General features: G+C 43.6%; 1 protein-coding gene across 1 annotated transcript in view; it reads left to right on the forward strand.

The window, feature by feature from the left end:
• Positions 1-16,712, forward strand: part of LOC308282280 (multiple PDZ domain protein-like) — a gene marked incomplete at both ends in the record, with an annotated part of 69,780 nt that overhangs the window by 49,922 nt on the left and 3,146 nt on the right. Inside the window, 16 exons of the mRNA XM_080722627.1 lie at positions 2,029-2,088; positions 2,900-2,971; positions 3,919-4,012; positions 4,781-4,989; positions 6,434-6,525; positions 6,674-6,803; positions 7,419-7,511; positions 8,407-8,481; positions 9,233-9,598; positions 10,138-10,221; positions 10,491-10,684; positions 12,283-12,430; positions 13,695-13,766; positions 13,889-13,985; positions 14,245-14,288; positions 15,250-15,372. Coding sequence (XP_080578753.1) covers positions 2,029-2,088; positions 2,900-2,971; positions 3,919-4,012; positions 4,781-4,989; positions 6,434-6,525; positions 6,674-6,803; positions 7,419-7,511; positions 8,407-8,481; positions 9,233-9,598; positions 10,138-10,221; positions 10,491-10,684; positions 12,283-12,430; positions 13,695-13,766; positions 13,889-13,985; positions 14,245-14,288; positions 15,250-15,372 — 1,953 coding nt within the window. The remainder of the gene's footprint in view (positions 1-2,028; positions 2,089-2,899; positions 2,972-3,918; positions 4,013-4,780; positions 4,990-6,433; positions 6,526-6,673; positions 6,804-7,418; positions 7,512-8,406; positions 8,482-9,232; positions 9,599-10,137; positions 10,222-10,490; positions 10,685-12,282; positions 12,431-13,694; positions 13,767-13,888; positions 13,986-14,244; positions 14,289-15,249; positions 15,373-16,712) is intronic.

The following is a 16,712-nucleotide window of genomic DNA, read 5'->3' on the forward strand; positions in this document are numbered from 1 at the left end:
ACGCCTTAGCGCACACGTGGCCGAGAGGTCTACTGTACGCGTTTCCCCCCTTCGACTTAATCCGACCCACTCTGGAGAGAGTCAGGAGGTTCGGTCTGGAGATGCTCCTGGTGGCTCCCTACAAGGGCACGTGGAGGTCGGCGATCGCCCCTCTCCTTTGCGAACCGGGTTGGCAGCTGCCTCAGTGCAGGGATCTGTTGAGTCAGGCCAGGGGGGAGATCTTCCACCAAGACCTGCAGGTCCTAGACCTGTGGGTTTGGCACGTGAAAGGTTAAACCTGCTGGCGGCTGGTTTTTCTTCTGAAGTGGTTGCTACCATTCAGAGTGCTAAGGCGCCTTCTACGAGGGCGTCTTATGATGGAAGGTGGAATGCCTTTGAGGACTGGTGTGAGTCGCGTGTTCCACCGGTGGTGGCCCATGTGGCGTCAGCCCAGGAAATTCTGGAATTTATGCAGGACCGCTTGAGAAGTGGTCTTGCATTTTCTACCCTTAGGGGGTATTTGGCGGCTATTAATGCCTGTCACCTGGGGGTGGCGGGCAAGGCACCTTCTAAAGTCCCGGAGGTCATCAAGTTCATGCAAGGAGTTGAACGTTTGAGGCCGGTGACTAGGTCTTTGTTCCCAGTTTGGGATCTGCAGGTGGTTCTAGGGGGCCTATGTCGGGCTCCCTTTGAGCCGCTTGTAGGGATGCCTTTGAAACTTTTGAGTTTCAAGACGGCTCTTTTGCTGGCTTTGGCCACGGCTAAAAGAGTTGGTGACCTGCAAGCTCTCTCGGTGTCTGCGGAGTGCATGCAGTTTATGAACAATGATCTCAAGGTGTTGCTCAAGCCTCATCTTAAGTTTGTTCCTAAGAACATGGTGGTTCCTAAGGAGCCTGTTGTTCTTCTGGCTTTTCATCCTCCTCCGTTTGTCTCGGTGGAGGATGAACGGCTGAATTGCCTTTGTCCTGTCAGGGCATTGAAGGCCTACTGTGACAGGACTGCTGGTTCTAGAGCTTCTTCTCAGCTCTTCGTGGAAATGGGCAATGTTCTTGTCAGAAAGCCGGTGTCTAGACCCACTCTTTCGAGGTGGATTGTGGATGCTATTAGGCTGGCTTACTCTAGTGCGGGTGTGGAAGTGCCGGCGGCACTTAAAGCCCATAGCACTAGAGGTGTGGCTACTTCGTGGGCACTGGCAAAGGGAGTCTCCGTTCAGGAGATTTGTGTTTCGGCGAATTGGTCTTCGCCTTCTACCTTTGCAGCCTACTATCACCTGGATATCGAATCCTCTTCGCTAGCGCATTCGGTTCTGGGTGCAGTTGCCTCCTCTACGTCATAGAGGAGTCGGATCTTCCCCTCCCACAGGTGGGCATGTAGCCACCTGGGGTATTTTGGGGGGGACCCTGTGTTTTCCTTATATAGTGTGTCTTACTTATAAGGCGGACTTGTCCTTTTCATTTAGTTGAATGAGGCGGACTTCGGTCTGTCAGGGTCTCTCCTTATTTTCTCATGCCTTCACACCCAGGTCCGGTGGGCCTGGGACCTTCTGGGTGATGGGTCACGCCCGTTTGGGCTGTGCTCACCCATATGAGGGGTGTGTGGGGGTATGAGAGTAGGTTGTGGCTTAGAGGGGAGTTTAAGAATCCCAAGTGGGAGGTCATCCTGGAATATTGACAGTAAACGGTAGGTTCCGTACGGAACCATTGTTTACTTAGATATGGAAGGATGACCTCCCACGTAATGCCCCTCTGTTTCACTGAATGTGGCAGAGAGTGGTATTAAGAGGATGTTACTTCCGCCTCCGGGGGCTTATATAGCCTGGAGGCGGGTCACTCCGGTTTGAGTGACAGGCCCTTCCTACCTACGTTAGTACGGGAGCTGAAGTAGTTTCTCTGAATGATCGCCAGGGGGCGTCATTACCCAAGTGGGAGGTCATCCTTCCATATCTAAGTAAACAATGGTTCCGTACGGAACCTACCGTTCTGTAGCATTTAGAGTATACTCTCAATGCTCTGCTTCCTCTGCACTTTCTGTTTCCGCATTCTCCTACAGTCTCCTGTGCGGCCAAACCACGAAAGAGCGTCGCCGCATCCCGACTCTCAGCGCAGCAAGGTGGGAACCCTCTTAGGCTAGTGCTTTTAAAGATGCAGTGCCATGATTTTTCTCCCCCTAAAACACGATGACCAGGTATTATGATTGATTATACTAGGAGGAAGATCTTAAGAAAAGTGTACAGAAAGTGTTACAATTGGGTTTTCATGTGGCCACAACCACCAGTTCATTAAGTATGCCTGGTTGTCTGGTGGCTGGTGGCTCAGCTGAAGTTAGCCACACCCACAGTGTTGGGTGAATGGTAAAAGGGGAGGGGATGAGTTTATGATGTCATTTAATCTGTGTTTTTCGACTGGGCCTTTTGAGGCCCATTCTTTCAGCTTACAAAAAATACACAGGGAAGACAAATCTGCACATTATAACCACACCTTGGGGTCTATTAGAGTAATGTCAACTCCATAGACACATACAAAACAGAAAAAGTACAAAACTATGGCACCACGTCTTTAACTTTACAATGTCTTATATTTTAATATTAGGCAATAGTCATGCCTTTGATGCCTAATGTAGCATGAACAAAAATTGCCTTGTGGACCAAAATCATTGTGTAAGCGTCCCTCCTCTATTTGGACTTACTATTCATGGTATTACTTTTCATTTGATGTCAGTGTGAATATTATGTTATGGGCTTGCTGTATAATAGTGCAGAAAGTGCAATATATTCTGAGACTATTGCAATATCAAGTGATCAATCAATGTTAGAACTGCATAATAAGACCTTCTGTACTGTATGGAAGGGATGCCGTTGTGGACTGTGTTCTGTGCAGTGCAGACTCTGTTGAACCCTGTTGAATCCTGTTGTCCCCTTTAGGAAGCTGAGCTTCTCAGTGGTCTGTTCCTTAGCCTCTCCCCCACAAACCCCTTCACCCCCACCCCCTTCAAGGTTTGTACTGTGTGTGCACGTAAAGGTCTTTCTTTACACACCAGGGAGTGATGAATAAACAATATGAAAATGCAAAATACTCGCCAGCGAATATTTCACATACAGTGTGTGACAGAAACAAAACGCTTTGTTCTATCCAGCCTTTGTCGGTGTCACCGGCGAAGGCTTTTTGGGTGAATATTTCACTTAGAAACTATTCATATGCATCATAGTTCATGCCTCATTCATCGAAAAATCAACCTCGCTCCAAATAAAAATGATGTTGCTTCACTGGCGCATAATATTTGCTTGTCTGGAAAAAGAAAAAAATCCAGGCAAACTATTTAAAAAAAAGTAACAGCTCCAGTGTGTAAGGACCTGTGTGTTTGTGTGTGTGTGTGTGTGTGTGTGTGTGTGTGTGTGTGTGTGTGTGTGTGTGTGTGTGTGTGTGTGTGTGTGTGTGTGCGTGTGCGTGCGTGCGTGCATGTGTGTAGCCAGTGTACTGTAGGTGTGTGTGTAGTGTGTGTTTACGTGTGCATAATGCTGTGCATGGGTGTACCAATACTTTTGAAAGGATATGTGCCAACTTACAGTAATCAGTGTGTATATTTTGTGGATAGAATCCTTAGTTCAAAGTCGGCTACCTTGTTTGCTGAAAACTTTTGTTTTCCTCTTTGATGAAGCATTTGTTTGAAGATATTTTACATATCTTCAAACGGATGTGCCACAAGTTATGCAGTCTTTCTTAGGTTACAAAATAATGCATAACACTGGTCATCTTTCATGTTATTTTTAGCTGACATTAAACTTCGTGTTCATTAATTCATCCTATTCGTCAGCTTTTCCCACTGCAACATCAAGCGTTCTTGAATTAGCCCTCAGGGGTAAGTCCAACTTCTGCCTGAAGGACCCCTGAGGCATCTTCCCCAACTCTGCCTGCTCAATAATGCAACACTACTTCCCCCAAGGTACCGCCGCCAACAGCCAATAGAAGAGACCAGAGAAATCCTGTCACTTCACCAATCACAGTGGGAGCGGACGACGACGACGAGATTGGCCGAAGTAGGTCAACATCATAGAGACGTCACACACACACACACACACACACACACACACACACACACACACACACACACACTGTGAGATGGGACGATAAGTGATATTATTGTTTATTGTGATAAAAAACAGTCACTATAATCATATTGTGGAGATTTAATATATTGTGATATCGTCGCACTGGGATCAATTCACCTTTTATTTGCCGAGCTGCATATCCGGTACCATTTAACCGTCTATTGGTAAAACATACTTAAAATATACGTACTTGATAGTCTCTTTCAAATGTCTTTGCCAAAAAATAGCCGATCTACAAGCTCACAACGCATCGCGTTGCGACGCGTTGTGAGCTTGTAGATCGGCTATTTTTTGGCAAATGTTCCACCCCAGGATAATGCATTACTTTTGTCACAATAATCGTGATATGAAATCTTCATATCGTGCCATCACTCACACACACACACACACACACACACACACACACACACACACACACACACACACACTCACACACACTCACACACACACACACACACACACACACACACACACACACACACACACAAACACACACACACACACACACACACACACACACACACACACACACACACACACACACACACACACACACACACACTCTCTCTCTCTCTCTCTCTCTCTCTCTCCACTGCCAGAGGGTTTCCTCTGTAAATAAGCTGCATGCAAACTACATATTTCTCTTGTAATAACGGTGTCCTGACAGCTCTGTTTGTTCCCCCTTGCTCTCCTTAGAGAAGATGCTGCAGCGCTACGGTAGCCTGGCTGGGAAGCTCCATATGTTGGAGATTAAGAAGGGCCCTCATGCCCACGGACTGGGACTCAGCCTAGTGGGCAACAAGGACGGCTCACGTGCACGGATGAGTGTCATCGTGGCGGGCATCGAGCCCAGCGGAGCCGCCGGATTAGACAGAAGAATACAAGTTGGGGATGAGCTGCTGGAGGTACGGAGAAGGGGTCTGTGGTATCTCTTGGGATGAAGAGATTGGTCGGGTCTATAGCATAGACTGTAAAAAAAATATGGACGAAGCGAAGCCATTGGTTTCTATGCTGCGAAAATGATGTTTTTTTGGCCCTTGTATGGGTGTCGCCATCATTGTTTGAATGGTACCCCAGGAATCATAAGGAATGCTATTAGCTGCCAACGGTCACGTGCAAATGCAGGGATACATGGGAGAATGTGGTCGGAGCCTCCCGAAATAAAGCACACGAAGAAGAACACAGCCGGCTGGTATCAGTTTAGTCGGCCACGCCCCCCGCAACTTTATCATCAGTTTTAACATAAATGGGACCATATTTGCACAAAACGCATATCATGGTGATTGAAAGGGAGTTTTTCACTTGCGACAGGAACCATAAAGTATTTATGACAACGTTTATTAAGGTTAGAAAATCAAAGGGGAAAACGAATGGGGTCCAATTGTAGACACATTCTTTTTGGTACCTCGCGGAGGGAAAACAGCGCAACTAGCGGCCAAACATGGAAGTTTATTTCCGTATTGGATTCGTTTTAAATCGGCGGAACTATGCCCCTGGTCTATAGGCGTCCAGTAGTCTGAAGTAACTAAGTAGATTTACTCAAGTACTGTACTCAAGTACAATTCTGAGGTATTTGTACTTTACTTGAGTATTTCCAATTTCCACTACTTTTACTTCTACTCCACTACATCTCGGATCCAAATATTATACTTTTACTCCACTACATTTATTTGAAAACTTTAGTTACTAGTTACTTTGCATAATATATAAATAATTATATTGTAAAAAATACATTAATCCACTTTAGCCCTATTTTATACCTTGGCTATTGTAAATAGCCAATCGTGAGCTTTTGGTACTTTAAATATATATTTGATGCAAATATTTAAGCTTTTACTCAAGTACATTTTGAATTACGGACTTTTACTTGTAGAGTATTTCTACATTGAAGTGTTGATACTTTTACTTTGAAAAAATGTGAGTACCTCTTCCACCACTGTAGGCGTCCAGGTGGTGTAGAGATATAGCACCTGCACACCACCTGCTTGAAGCGTCTGGCCTCTCCATGTACATATCGGAGGAGACACATGCTTGTCTACATCCTCCCCAGACCAAACAGCAGCGGTTGGCAGTGAATATAAATGATATGGGGGGGAACTTCCCCACATATAATTTATAGTCACTGAACGAATGTCTATATTAGGAGAAAAACTAAAAAATAATGGAAAATAAAGCTGTAGGGGAGAATGGTGGAACAGCTAAGCCGTGCGGGGGAGCAGGTGTGAGTCATGGGATGAAACGGCCTGATGCCTAATTTTTGAAGAGAGGTGGAGATGGGGAAAGGGGGCTGTGTTAAGAACATCAAAAGATCTGACAGTAGGTATTATTAATTGTTGTTTATTCTTTTAGATCAATGGTCAAGTCCTGTATGGTCGCAGTCACCAGAATGCCACCACCATCATCAATAACGCTCCCACTAAAGTCAAAATCATTCTCATCAGGTACGATACAGGATACTTTATATGACTGAACTCATGTACTTTTTCATTGTGTAGTAGTGATTTTCAATGGTGGTCAACACTCAATAGTGTACATGTATATGAGTGTGGATGGCAGAACTGACGATAACAGATGGTTTTGACTGCCCAGGAATGAAGCCACCCTGAGTCAAATGGCTCAGAGACCAAGGGAAGAGTGTGCAGATCCTGTCAACTCACAGACAGACTCTACAGTGGATGGATGTCCCTTAAAAGACATCCAACACATCTTGCTACCTCAGGTACAACAAGTAAATGCTGTTTGGCCCTTCACAGCCCTTATGTTTATGCAACCTAACAGTCAACAGACATGTAGGGAATATAATTATCTCCACCAGATTATGTTTTAGCCAGTTTGTGTCTGTGTTTGCTAGCTTGTCCGGCTGGACTGCTGGACCACATTTATTTTGAATGCTTTCCCAATATGTTATGAAATAGTACAATTTCTTTATATAATGGAAGTCTATGGCGGTGGGATCAGGAGGGAACTTTGCTCAAATATGGTGTCATGGAGTATGTCATCAGATACGTCATAGGAGACTGACATCACAAAGCCCAGTATAGGCCACCTGGCCTGGCAGAGATATGCACTCCACTCCACTGAACCTGATTCCTTTCTAAATTCATTCACCAGGGTCCCCATGGGGTTCTTATTTATCCCCCTCCTTTTGTCCCTCTAGTCTACACCAAATCAAGTAGTCAATCTAAGATCCAAGATTTGCTATTTTCGATGAACTTTGGCCTATTATGACATGTTCAGAATAGGGACGATACCGTTCATGTGGATATGTATTGTAATACTCAGTGCTGAGAGGTTTACTGTAGCTGTTAGTTTGGCTTGTCTCATGTTACTGTAGGATCAGGTGGATCTGGGGATCTGCCTGGCAGATGACAACGCAAGGAAAGGAGTAGTGGTCCGCTCCTTGACCCAGCATGGGACTGCAAGTAAGGTATGAAATCATACTCATCATATCGTCATAATCGTCATTATCATTAGTCTGAGTGCCACTGCAGGGCAACCAGACTATAGTACTTGTTCGACTTTATTCCATCCATCCATCTTTTTTGCGGCAATACTCCTCCCACAGTTTTTGCGGCACGCACTTAAGTTGGGCCATATGAAAAATCGACTTCATCAGGAATTGATTCCTTGCATTTTGCTAAGAGATGTGTTATATACACTCGCAATTTCCAATTGCATCTTTCTAGTTCCTACTCATTCCTTCCCCTTACTATCTTCATCATCTCAGCCATTCATCTGTGTCATATTTTCAATCTACTGTACCACCTTTCCCCCATGGCATTAGTATTACTAAGGAGGAGCTCGGGTTATAGTAATTATTACATTGAGTAGTTTCATGAATGTCATCCCAGAATTGATTACATTCAATAATGGGTTTCCCCCGCCATATCAAACAACAATCTAAAATAAAGTAACTTTTTTAAAACTCTAGGGTTATTTATTATTATTATTATGTTCTTCCAGCCAGAGCACCATCTCATTCATTTAAATTCTTATAAAAGTGATCGCATTCCATGTGGTTTTGTAACTGCAGGTAGCTATTTTAATTCACATGACACCGAGGACCTAGGTAATGTCAGTCATTAGTCTATTGAACCACGCTGTGTGTGTTATTACAACAGTCATATCACCAGAGGTTTCTAGCAATATTAAAACCAGATTAAGCTCTTAAGATTATGACTGCCTGCCATGTATACCGGTACATATACACAAAATGTAACAATACATTTCCAGATTACTCCATGACAAAGGTTCAGCTACAGACTCTTTAATGGACATTGTTTATTGTTGAATTTTACACTATGTTTCTGTTCTACGTATAGGATGGCCGGATAAAGGTTGGAGATAGAATTATAGCAGTGGGTGATGAGCCTGTGGCTGGACTGTCAGTGGACAAGGTATACACGCACGCACTCACGCACGCACTCACGCACGCACTCACGCACGCACGCACGCACGCACGCACGCACGCACGCACGCACGCACGCACACACGCACGCACACACACACACACACACACACACACACACACACACACACACACACCAAACAAACAAAAAACACTATCACCTCACTGATGTTTAGGGGCACTTGTTATGATTACAAAGACACACATGCACATTGTAGTGACGTGATCAATGGCCACTTTGATTGATCTATCGCATGGGTCTTCAACAGGGGGTCCGGGACCCCTAGGGGGTCCTCAGAGTTACTACAGGGGGTCCTCCAAATCTCTGAGTGATAGAAAGTCTTTTTCTCCTTTTTTATATTAACCACTTGAACCCTAGCATCCATATTCTGAGTACTTTCGCTAAAAATAGCCGATCTACAAGCTCACAATGCCTCGCGCTGCGAGGTGTTGTGGCGTAGAGGGGAAAAAGAGCAGACAAAGTACAGAGTGAAAGCTCACATTTATTAAGTATTGACAGTTCAAGTGGTTAAATATCTGAAAACACAAATTGACATGAATCCAAAATACACTGATGATTGTGATTGTGCTGTCAAACAATGAAACTATATGGAATCTACGAACAGGTTGTGGGGGTCCCTGCTTCATCTCTCTCTCAGCTAAGGGGTCCTTGGCCTGAAAACGTTGAAGACCCCTGATCTATCGGCTGACTTATTGAAACATACTTCCCATGTGTTCAGGTGTCCAGCATGCTCCGGAAACAACGGGGCTCAGTCAAGCTGTCCATCAGCCGCTGCTCCAGACCCGTCTCCTCCTCCTCCTCCCCCTTCCATCCTGCCCCGCCCCCGTCCCGTCCCGCCTCTCTCCCCGCCTCTTCCTCCAACCCCGGTGCCATCTCCACCTCCTCCTCCTCCCTCTCGCTGCCCATGTCCTCCTCCCACTCTTCCATCAATACCATCGGGCGGTCGGATTGGCCCGGGTCGTGTGCGGGGTCCCCCGACCCTCAGTGCTGTCCCATCGTGGCCGGCGGCGAGACCTCCGTCGAGATCAGCAAAGGGAACACAGGTCTGGGCCTCAGCATCGTAGGGGGCTGTGACACCCTGCTGGTGAGAGCATTCAATGCACACACGTCCCACGTCAACAAGTAAAAAAAAACCTAAGTCCAAGGCCAAGGGTTCAATGTTCAAGGTTTCTTTACTGTTTACGTCTTATGTACAGGTGCATGAGAGAAATCAAAATAAGCCGCTGGCTTTTTTGAGTCTATCTTTTTAATAATGGTGTGACAATGTATGTAATTTTACATGTTTTTATTATCAATAAAGATGTCAAAATCAAAGTAAACTTTGGGAATTTTACTGTGTTGTCTACAAGCTATTTCTTCTCTCTCTCTGTGTGTGTAGCCTATACAAACACACACGCACGCACGCACGCACGCACGCACGCACGCACGCACGCACGCACGCACGCACGCACGCACACACACACACACACACACACACACACACACACACACACGCACGCACGCACGCACGCACGCACACACACACACACACACACACACACACGTTTATTAGTCAGTGGGCTGAAGCAAGTACAAGTCTTGTAGCTGTTTTAATAAGAGTGTGATTTCTGTTGTTCCCTCCAGGGGGCAGTAATAATCCACGAAGTGAATGATGGTGGAGCTGCCCAGAGAGATGGGAGACTGCAGGCAGGAGATCAGATATTAGAGGTGCAATCATGCACTCATGCACGCAACACACACACACACACACACACACACACACACACACACACACACACACACACACACACACACACACACACACACACACACACACACACACACACACACACACACACAAATGTCTCATCCTGGCAACAGACAAGGAAGGTTTTTATTGGCAACAGGAATGCAATTTCTAACTACCTCCTCCCTCCCTCCCTCTCCACTCCTTTCCTGTACCATTCCTTTATTCCTCTGCTGTCCCCGGCCTGCAGGTGAATGGGATAGACCTTCGGCAGGCCACCCACGAGGAGGCCATTGGTGTGCTGCGACTGACGACCCAGCGAGTGCACCTGCGTGTCTTCAGGCACCAGGAGACTTACAGGGAGGAGGACCTCTGGGACGTCTTCAACATAGAGCTCCAGCCTCGGCCTGGAAAGGCTTTAGGCTTGACCACGATAGGGAAGAGGTATAGTAATTAATTATAGTCTGGACGGGCTTTAGACCTGACCACCATAGGAAAGAGGTATAGTAATTAATTATAGTCTGGACGGGCTTTAGACCTGACCACCATAGGAAAGAGGTATAGTAATTAATTATAGTCTGGACGGGCTTTAGACCTGACCACTATTGGGAAGAGGTCTCGTAATTAATTAGTGTCTGGACAGACATTAGACCTGAACACTATAAGGAGTAGGTATAGTAATTAGACCATGGACAGACATTAGACCTGAACACTATAAGGAGTAGGTATAGTAATTAGACCATGGACAGGCATTAGGACTGACCACTTATAGGGAGGTACAGTAATTAGGGATTGGCTTTGCCACAACTATTTAGCCCCAATTATCCCTTAGACAAAAATATATAAGGATATTTAGGATCTCAATGGAAAATAACAAATGAGCCTTGCCTTAATCGAGTTTCCTTTTAGTTGACATTGTATCAGTGAACTGTACTGTCATGAAACTGTACCTTTTCCTATCCAAAACTTCTAATAAATACCTCAATCAATCAATCAAAAGGCATAAACCAACAGCCCAGCCGAGTTTCTTTCCGGCGACTCTTCTGGTATTCCAACACAGCGGCTAGTGTTCTGGTATTATCAGCTGATAGCTTCCTTGATCAGATACTTTTGGTGTTATGTTAGTATTTCAATGTTTAGTCTTCTTCCTTTGTGAAGAAAGATAAGTATTTCATCAATCTGAACATTCTGTCTTTTACCGTTCTTATCAAAACTGAGAGCTCATAATGAGCAGTCATCTGTGGGAGCAGTGATACCACAAAATAAATCACCTGTGGCAGATTAATCACATATTCTCCATTTTCTTTTGAGAGGCATGGCATATTGAAGAGCCACGGGTCAATGCACAAGATAGACTATCAGCATGTAAATGATGATAAGGAGCTACACATAACTCATGTATATGAGGCTCACTGTAGGTTACAAATAACACATGTATTTGAAGGCCTGTTCCCCTCATTGTAGGTAAAAAATAAACTACAATGTACTGTTTATGAGCAGTTAGAGCAGCTAGCAGCTTTAGGTCAATACTACATATCACACATGTACTGTATTTGAGGGCCTGGTCCCCTCGCTGTTGATTAATACTACACACAACACATGTACTGTATATAATGGGCTGGGCATCTCGCTGTATGTTCATAATACATACTGTATCATACTGTCACACAGAAAACATATTTTTATAATGTTTTGGTTCATGAATGAATGCCCTATTTTATAAATCTTAGTATGATAGAGTCACTAAAGTAGAACAAATAGCTGCTGTACAAGCTCACTATGAGCGGCATTGCGATGGGAATTGTGCACTTTTAAATACTCTTTTTATCTTAGCCAAAGTGGTTAAGTCTGTCCGTGGGTTGCATAAACATTTAGCCAACGAGAAAAGTATTAACAAGAGTTTGTGACTAAATTGGACCCACTGGGTTGACAGGCATGATTATGACACATCGCCGTGCGAAGCAGCAGGCCCGCACGCACGCTGCATAATGAATTCTAAGTGGAGACGTTGTAATTTTTTTACTTCCCAATGTTTTCATCAGCAACGACACGGGCGTCTTCGTCTCAGACATAATCAAGGGGGGATTGGCGGAGGCAGACGGCAGGCTGTTGCTAGGGGACCAGATCCTTTCCATCAGCGGCGAGGACGTCCGCGCAGCAACGCAGGAACACGCAGAGAAGCTGATACAGGTGCAGGCATGCTCACATACACACACACAGTGGAATCCTCTGGGGTTCGTTTAACCCAGGGGTCTTCAACGTTTTCAGGCCAAGGACCCCTTAGCTGGGAGAGAGATGAAGCAGGGACCCCCACAACCTTTTCATAGATTCCATATAGTTTCATTGTTTGACAGCACAATCATCATTGTGTTTTGGATTCATGTCAATTTGTGTTTTCAGATATGTATTTAACCACTTGAATCATCAATACATAACTTGACATTTCACTGTGTACTTAGTCTGCTCTTTTTCCCCTCTACACCAAACCTCTTTGCCGAAAATAGCTGATCTACGAGCTCACAACGCCTCGCAGCGCAACATGTTGTGAGCTTGTAGATCTGCTATTTTTGGCTAAAGTTCTCAGAATATCGACACTAGGTTAATATAAAAGGAGAAAAAAAGGTTTCTATTACACAAAGATTTGGAGGACCCCCTGTAGTAACTCTGAGGACCCCCTAGGGGTCCCGGACCCCCTGTTGAAGACCCCTGGTTTAACCCATTTAGGCCAGGATGTATTTTATGGCTTAGCTATTGAAAGATAGCAGACATACAAGCTCACAGCACAGAAATGTTGCAAATCTTTGAATATAATTATGTATTTTTAAGCAAACATTTGTAACTCAAATTTTGCTTCTGGGGGTCTCTGGAACTAAATATTTTGAGATGGGGGTCCGTGGCCAAATACATATCATTTTGGGGGTCCTTGACAACAAAAGGTTTGATCACCACTGACATAGGTTTTTCAGAAACCTGTTAGGATTTAGGAGACATTTATAGAATCGGGTCAATGTGTTCAAAGACTTGCGCAAATTGTCATGATTTTTCAAAAATAGCAGATCTATAAGCTCGCTGAAGCTTGTATATCTGCTATTTTTTAATAGTTAAAGCATCCAATTCAAATAAAGATGAGCAGCTGAGCAAGAGCAGAGTGCGGGAGTTTTTGTTCATGAAATATCTTTTCATGATTTCTTCAGTATTCACAGTCCTATGCACCTGCACCTGAATCTAGTGGATGTGCGAATACTTCCCCTACATAGAATAGTTAAAGCATAAAATAATGGTTGAAGTTATAATGTGTAATAATGCGTTCCAGGTCTAAATTATGGGTCCATTTGGTTGCATTTATACATGCTCAGTGTTACAAAAAGATAAATGAATGTAGTGGAGTTTCACTGTGAACATATAAATATAGACACAGTTGTCTTGTTTACATGTCGTGTCCATTTTCCCCCAGAGGTGCAGTGGTGCTGTAAATCTAGAAGTGGCTCGTTTCAAGGCCGGGATACCGTACTCGCATTGGAGCCAGGTAGAGAGTCCCAGCTCTTTGTGGCTGGCTGATGATCAGAATTGTTTCCAAATTTCCTAATAACAAATATGGATTATTATTGAGTGAAAGGATATTTATTATAGAAATTGTGTTTTATGCAGAGTGAGGACTCAGACTGCTCCACCCTTACACCCTCAAGTGGATGTGATACTTCTTCAAGCCACCAGAGGGAGATAGATTGCAAATATGGGAATTTTGGTGAGTGGTACTGTACATGAGTTCAGGAGTTTGGGGAGAAAATGGACAATTATGAATTATATATACATATATTGTAATCACATTAAAGTGTCTCAGATGTCCATAACTTGTATTTTGATCAGCCCTATGACATGAAGGCTTTCTAGTTTTATATTACATTGTTAATTTCATGCAGTATGAAAGTGTTGAGACTTTTTTTTGTCAGATTGAAACAAATATCTAAAAAGATCTAAAAACATTGCACTTCTTCTTTCCACAGTATCTGAAGAGTACCATGAGACCCGGAAAGTAGTTCTACAAAAGGTGAACTTCAAAATCTCATAGATAGTCTAACGATTATTGTTGCTAGCTTTAGTTACTTTAAGATTTGTATTATTAATACAAAACGTACGTTTATGTTAATACAAAATATGAACATAAATGATGTTGTATTATTATATGTTAAGTAAAATATTCAAAATATTATTTGTACATTGTGGTATTGCTACTTTTACTCAGTGGTACATTTGCAGTGGTACTGTACTTAAGTACAATATTGAGGTATTTGTATTTACTGTAATTTTACTGTACATCTCAGAGGCAAATATTGTACTTTTACTCCACTACAAGTATTTGACAACTTTAGTTACTAGTTACTTTGTAGATTTTGATTATTATTACAAAACACACATTAACCACTTCAGTCCTATATACATTTTGACCATTTGAAAATAGACGATCTACAAGCTCACAATGTGTCATGACTCATGATGTGACACTTTGTGAGCTTTGCTATATAAAAAAAAAAAAGTGAAATGAGACATTCTGCATAACGAGTTCGACTTTTGTTACTTTAAGTACATTTCGACACCAATACTTTTACTCAAGTCATTTCTGACTTTTACAAGTAAAACATTTGAGGACTTTTTCCACCACTGCTTTTATTCAAATAAAAAATCAAACCTCGGTTCGAAGTGGAGCGGTGAATCTGAGCAGCTATACCCTGTGTGTGTGTGTGTGTGTGTGTGTGTGTGTGTGTGTGTGTGTGTGTGTGTGTGTGCACAAAACAGCGCCCCTCCTTTAACTAGTGTGTTGTGTGTGGCCACTCAAGGTATTGCCAGGCTACGGACGGACGGACACGGCCAGCCAGCCAGCCACCCACATACCCACGGACATACCTGTCTATTGGGAGCGCTTTCACCGCTCCAAAAATAATCTTCATGTGTTTTCGTGTGTGACCTCAGGGCCCGTGTGATTGGCTTGATGTTTTTTTGTGTGACCTCAGGGCCCATGTGATTGGCTTGGCATCGGTGTGGCAGGAGGAGTGGGCAGTCTCCATGGCGATGTGCCTCTCTTCATCGTTTCCATGGATACCGATGGACTGGCTGCCAAGACAAAGAAACTCCAGGTGAGGGTGTGGAAATTGAGTGCATGCACATCGTGTCACAATAACTGAACTGTTTAGTGCAGGGTTCTTCAACGTTTTCAGGGCAAGGACCCCTTAGATGAGAGAGAGATGAAGCAGGGACCCCCACAACCTTTTCATAGATTCCATATAGTTTCATTGTTTGACAGCACTAATCATCAGTGTACAGTCTTTTGGATTCATGTCCATTTGTGTTTTCAGATATTTAACCACTTTAACCTTCAATACTTAATAAACTTGAACTTTCAGTCTGTACTTAGTCTGCTCTTTTTCCCCTCTCGACACCAAACCTCTTTGCCATAAATAGCCGATCTACAAGCTGACAACTCCTCGCAGCATCCACATACAGTACGAGTATATTGACTTGATGCATTTATTTTATCAAAATAAATTCTGTACATACTGTATATACGTATAGTACCTTCATTTGAAGGATAAACTCCTTGAGATGATCATCATCTCGTTTCCCCCACGTTTTCGAAGGGTCCTTAGCACAAATGTACAAATCGGAGACTACAAAGACAACACAAATACATCCATGAAGACAGACAAATAAGCTCTCCCAAAACTAAGATAACAAACTTCGTATAGAGCCATACCCATGTAAAACTATGTACAATACATCATTATGAGATGAAAAAGTAAATACAGAGTATGATGTATAAAAGTAAACATAGGAATAATAATAACTAGTAAGACACCTCCATATATGGGCATAAGGGGGTACCAATATATGTTATGCCCATACTGGAGATCCCTATCTGAACCAGGCACACAGATATGGTCCATGTCTTGGCCATCTGGCCAGTGATATACAGTATATTGATGACATCAGGGATCTTCATATATGGGCATAAAAGGGATTCTGGGGAATACCCATATATGGACTTTTACATAGTTGATGTCACCTGTGATGTCACAGTGATGTGTCAAGGGAACCAACCCATAGACTGTAAAAATGTGTTTACGCTTATGGTTGTCCATCGTGTCCGACACGTAGACAAGCTGTGACATTTCTCATGGTAAACTGAGACCTTCGGTCGCAACAATAACGATGGGTCAGAGCAGGTGTGATACGGTTACTATTGGATGTACACACTAAAATCCTCAGTGTTAGTTTATCCACTTTGAACTCCGAGAGAGTACAATGTAACCAAAAGGACCCAGTCACCCAGTCACATTTGTCAAATTAACCCTCCGGATTTGACAGTACCGTGTATGTGACGAGACAAGTCAGGTATCGTCTGCGGTGCAGACGGACAGTTTGAAATATAGCAATGGTATTGCTCGAGTAATGCTATGCGTGCAAATAGCAAGAGCAC

This window comes from Nannobrachium achirus (genome assembly GCF_963921795.1).
Source record: "Nannobrachium achirus genome assembly, chromosome: 3".
Taxonomy (NCBI): Eukaryota; Metazoa; Chordata; class Actinopteri; order Myctophiformes; family Myctophidae; genus Nannobrachium; species Nannobrachium achirus.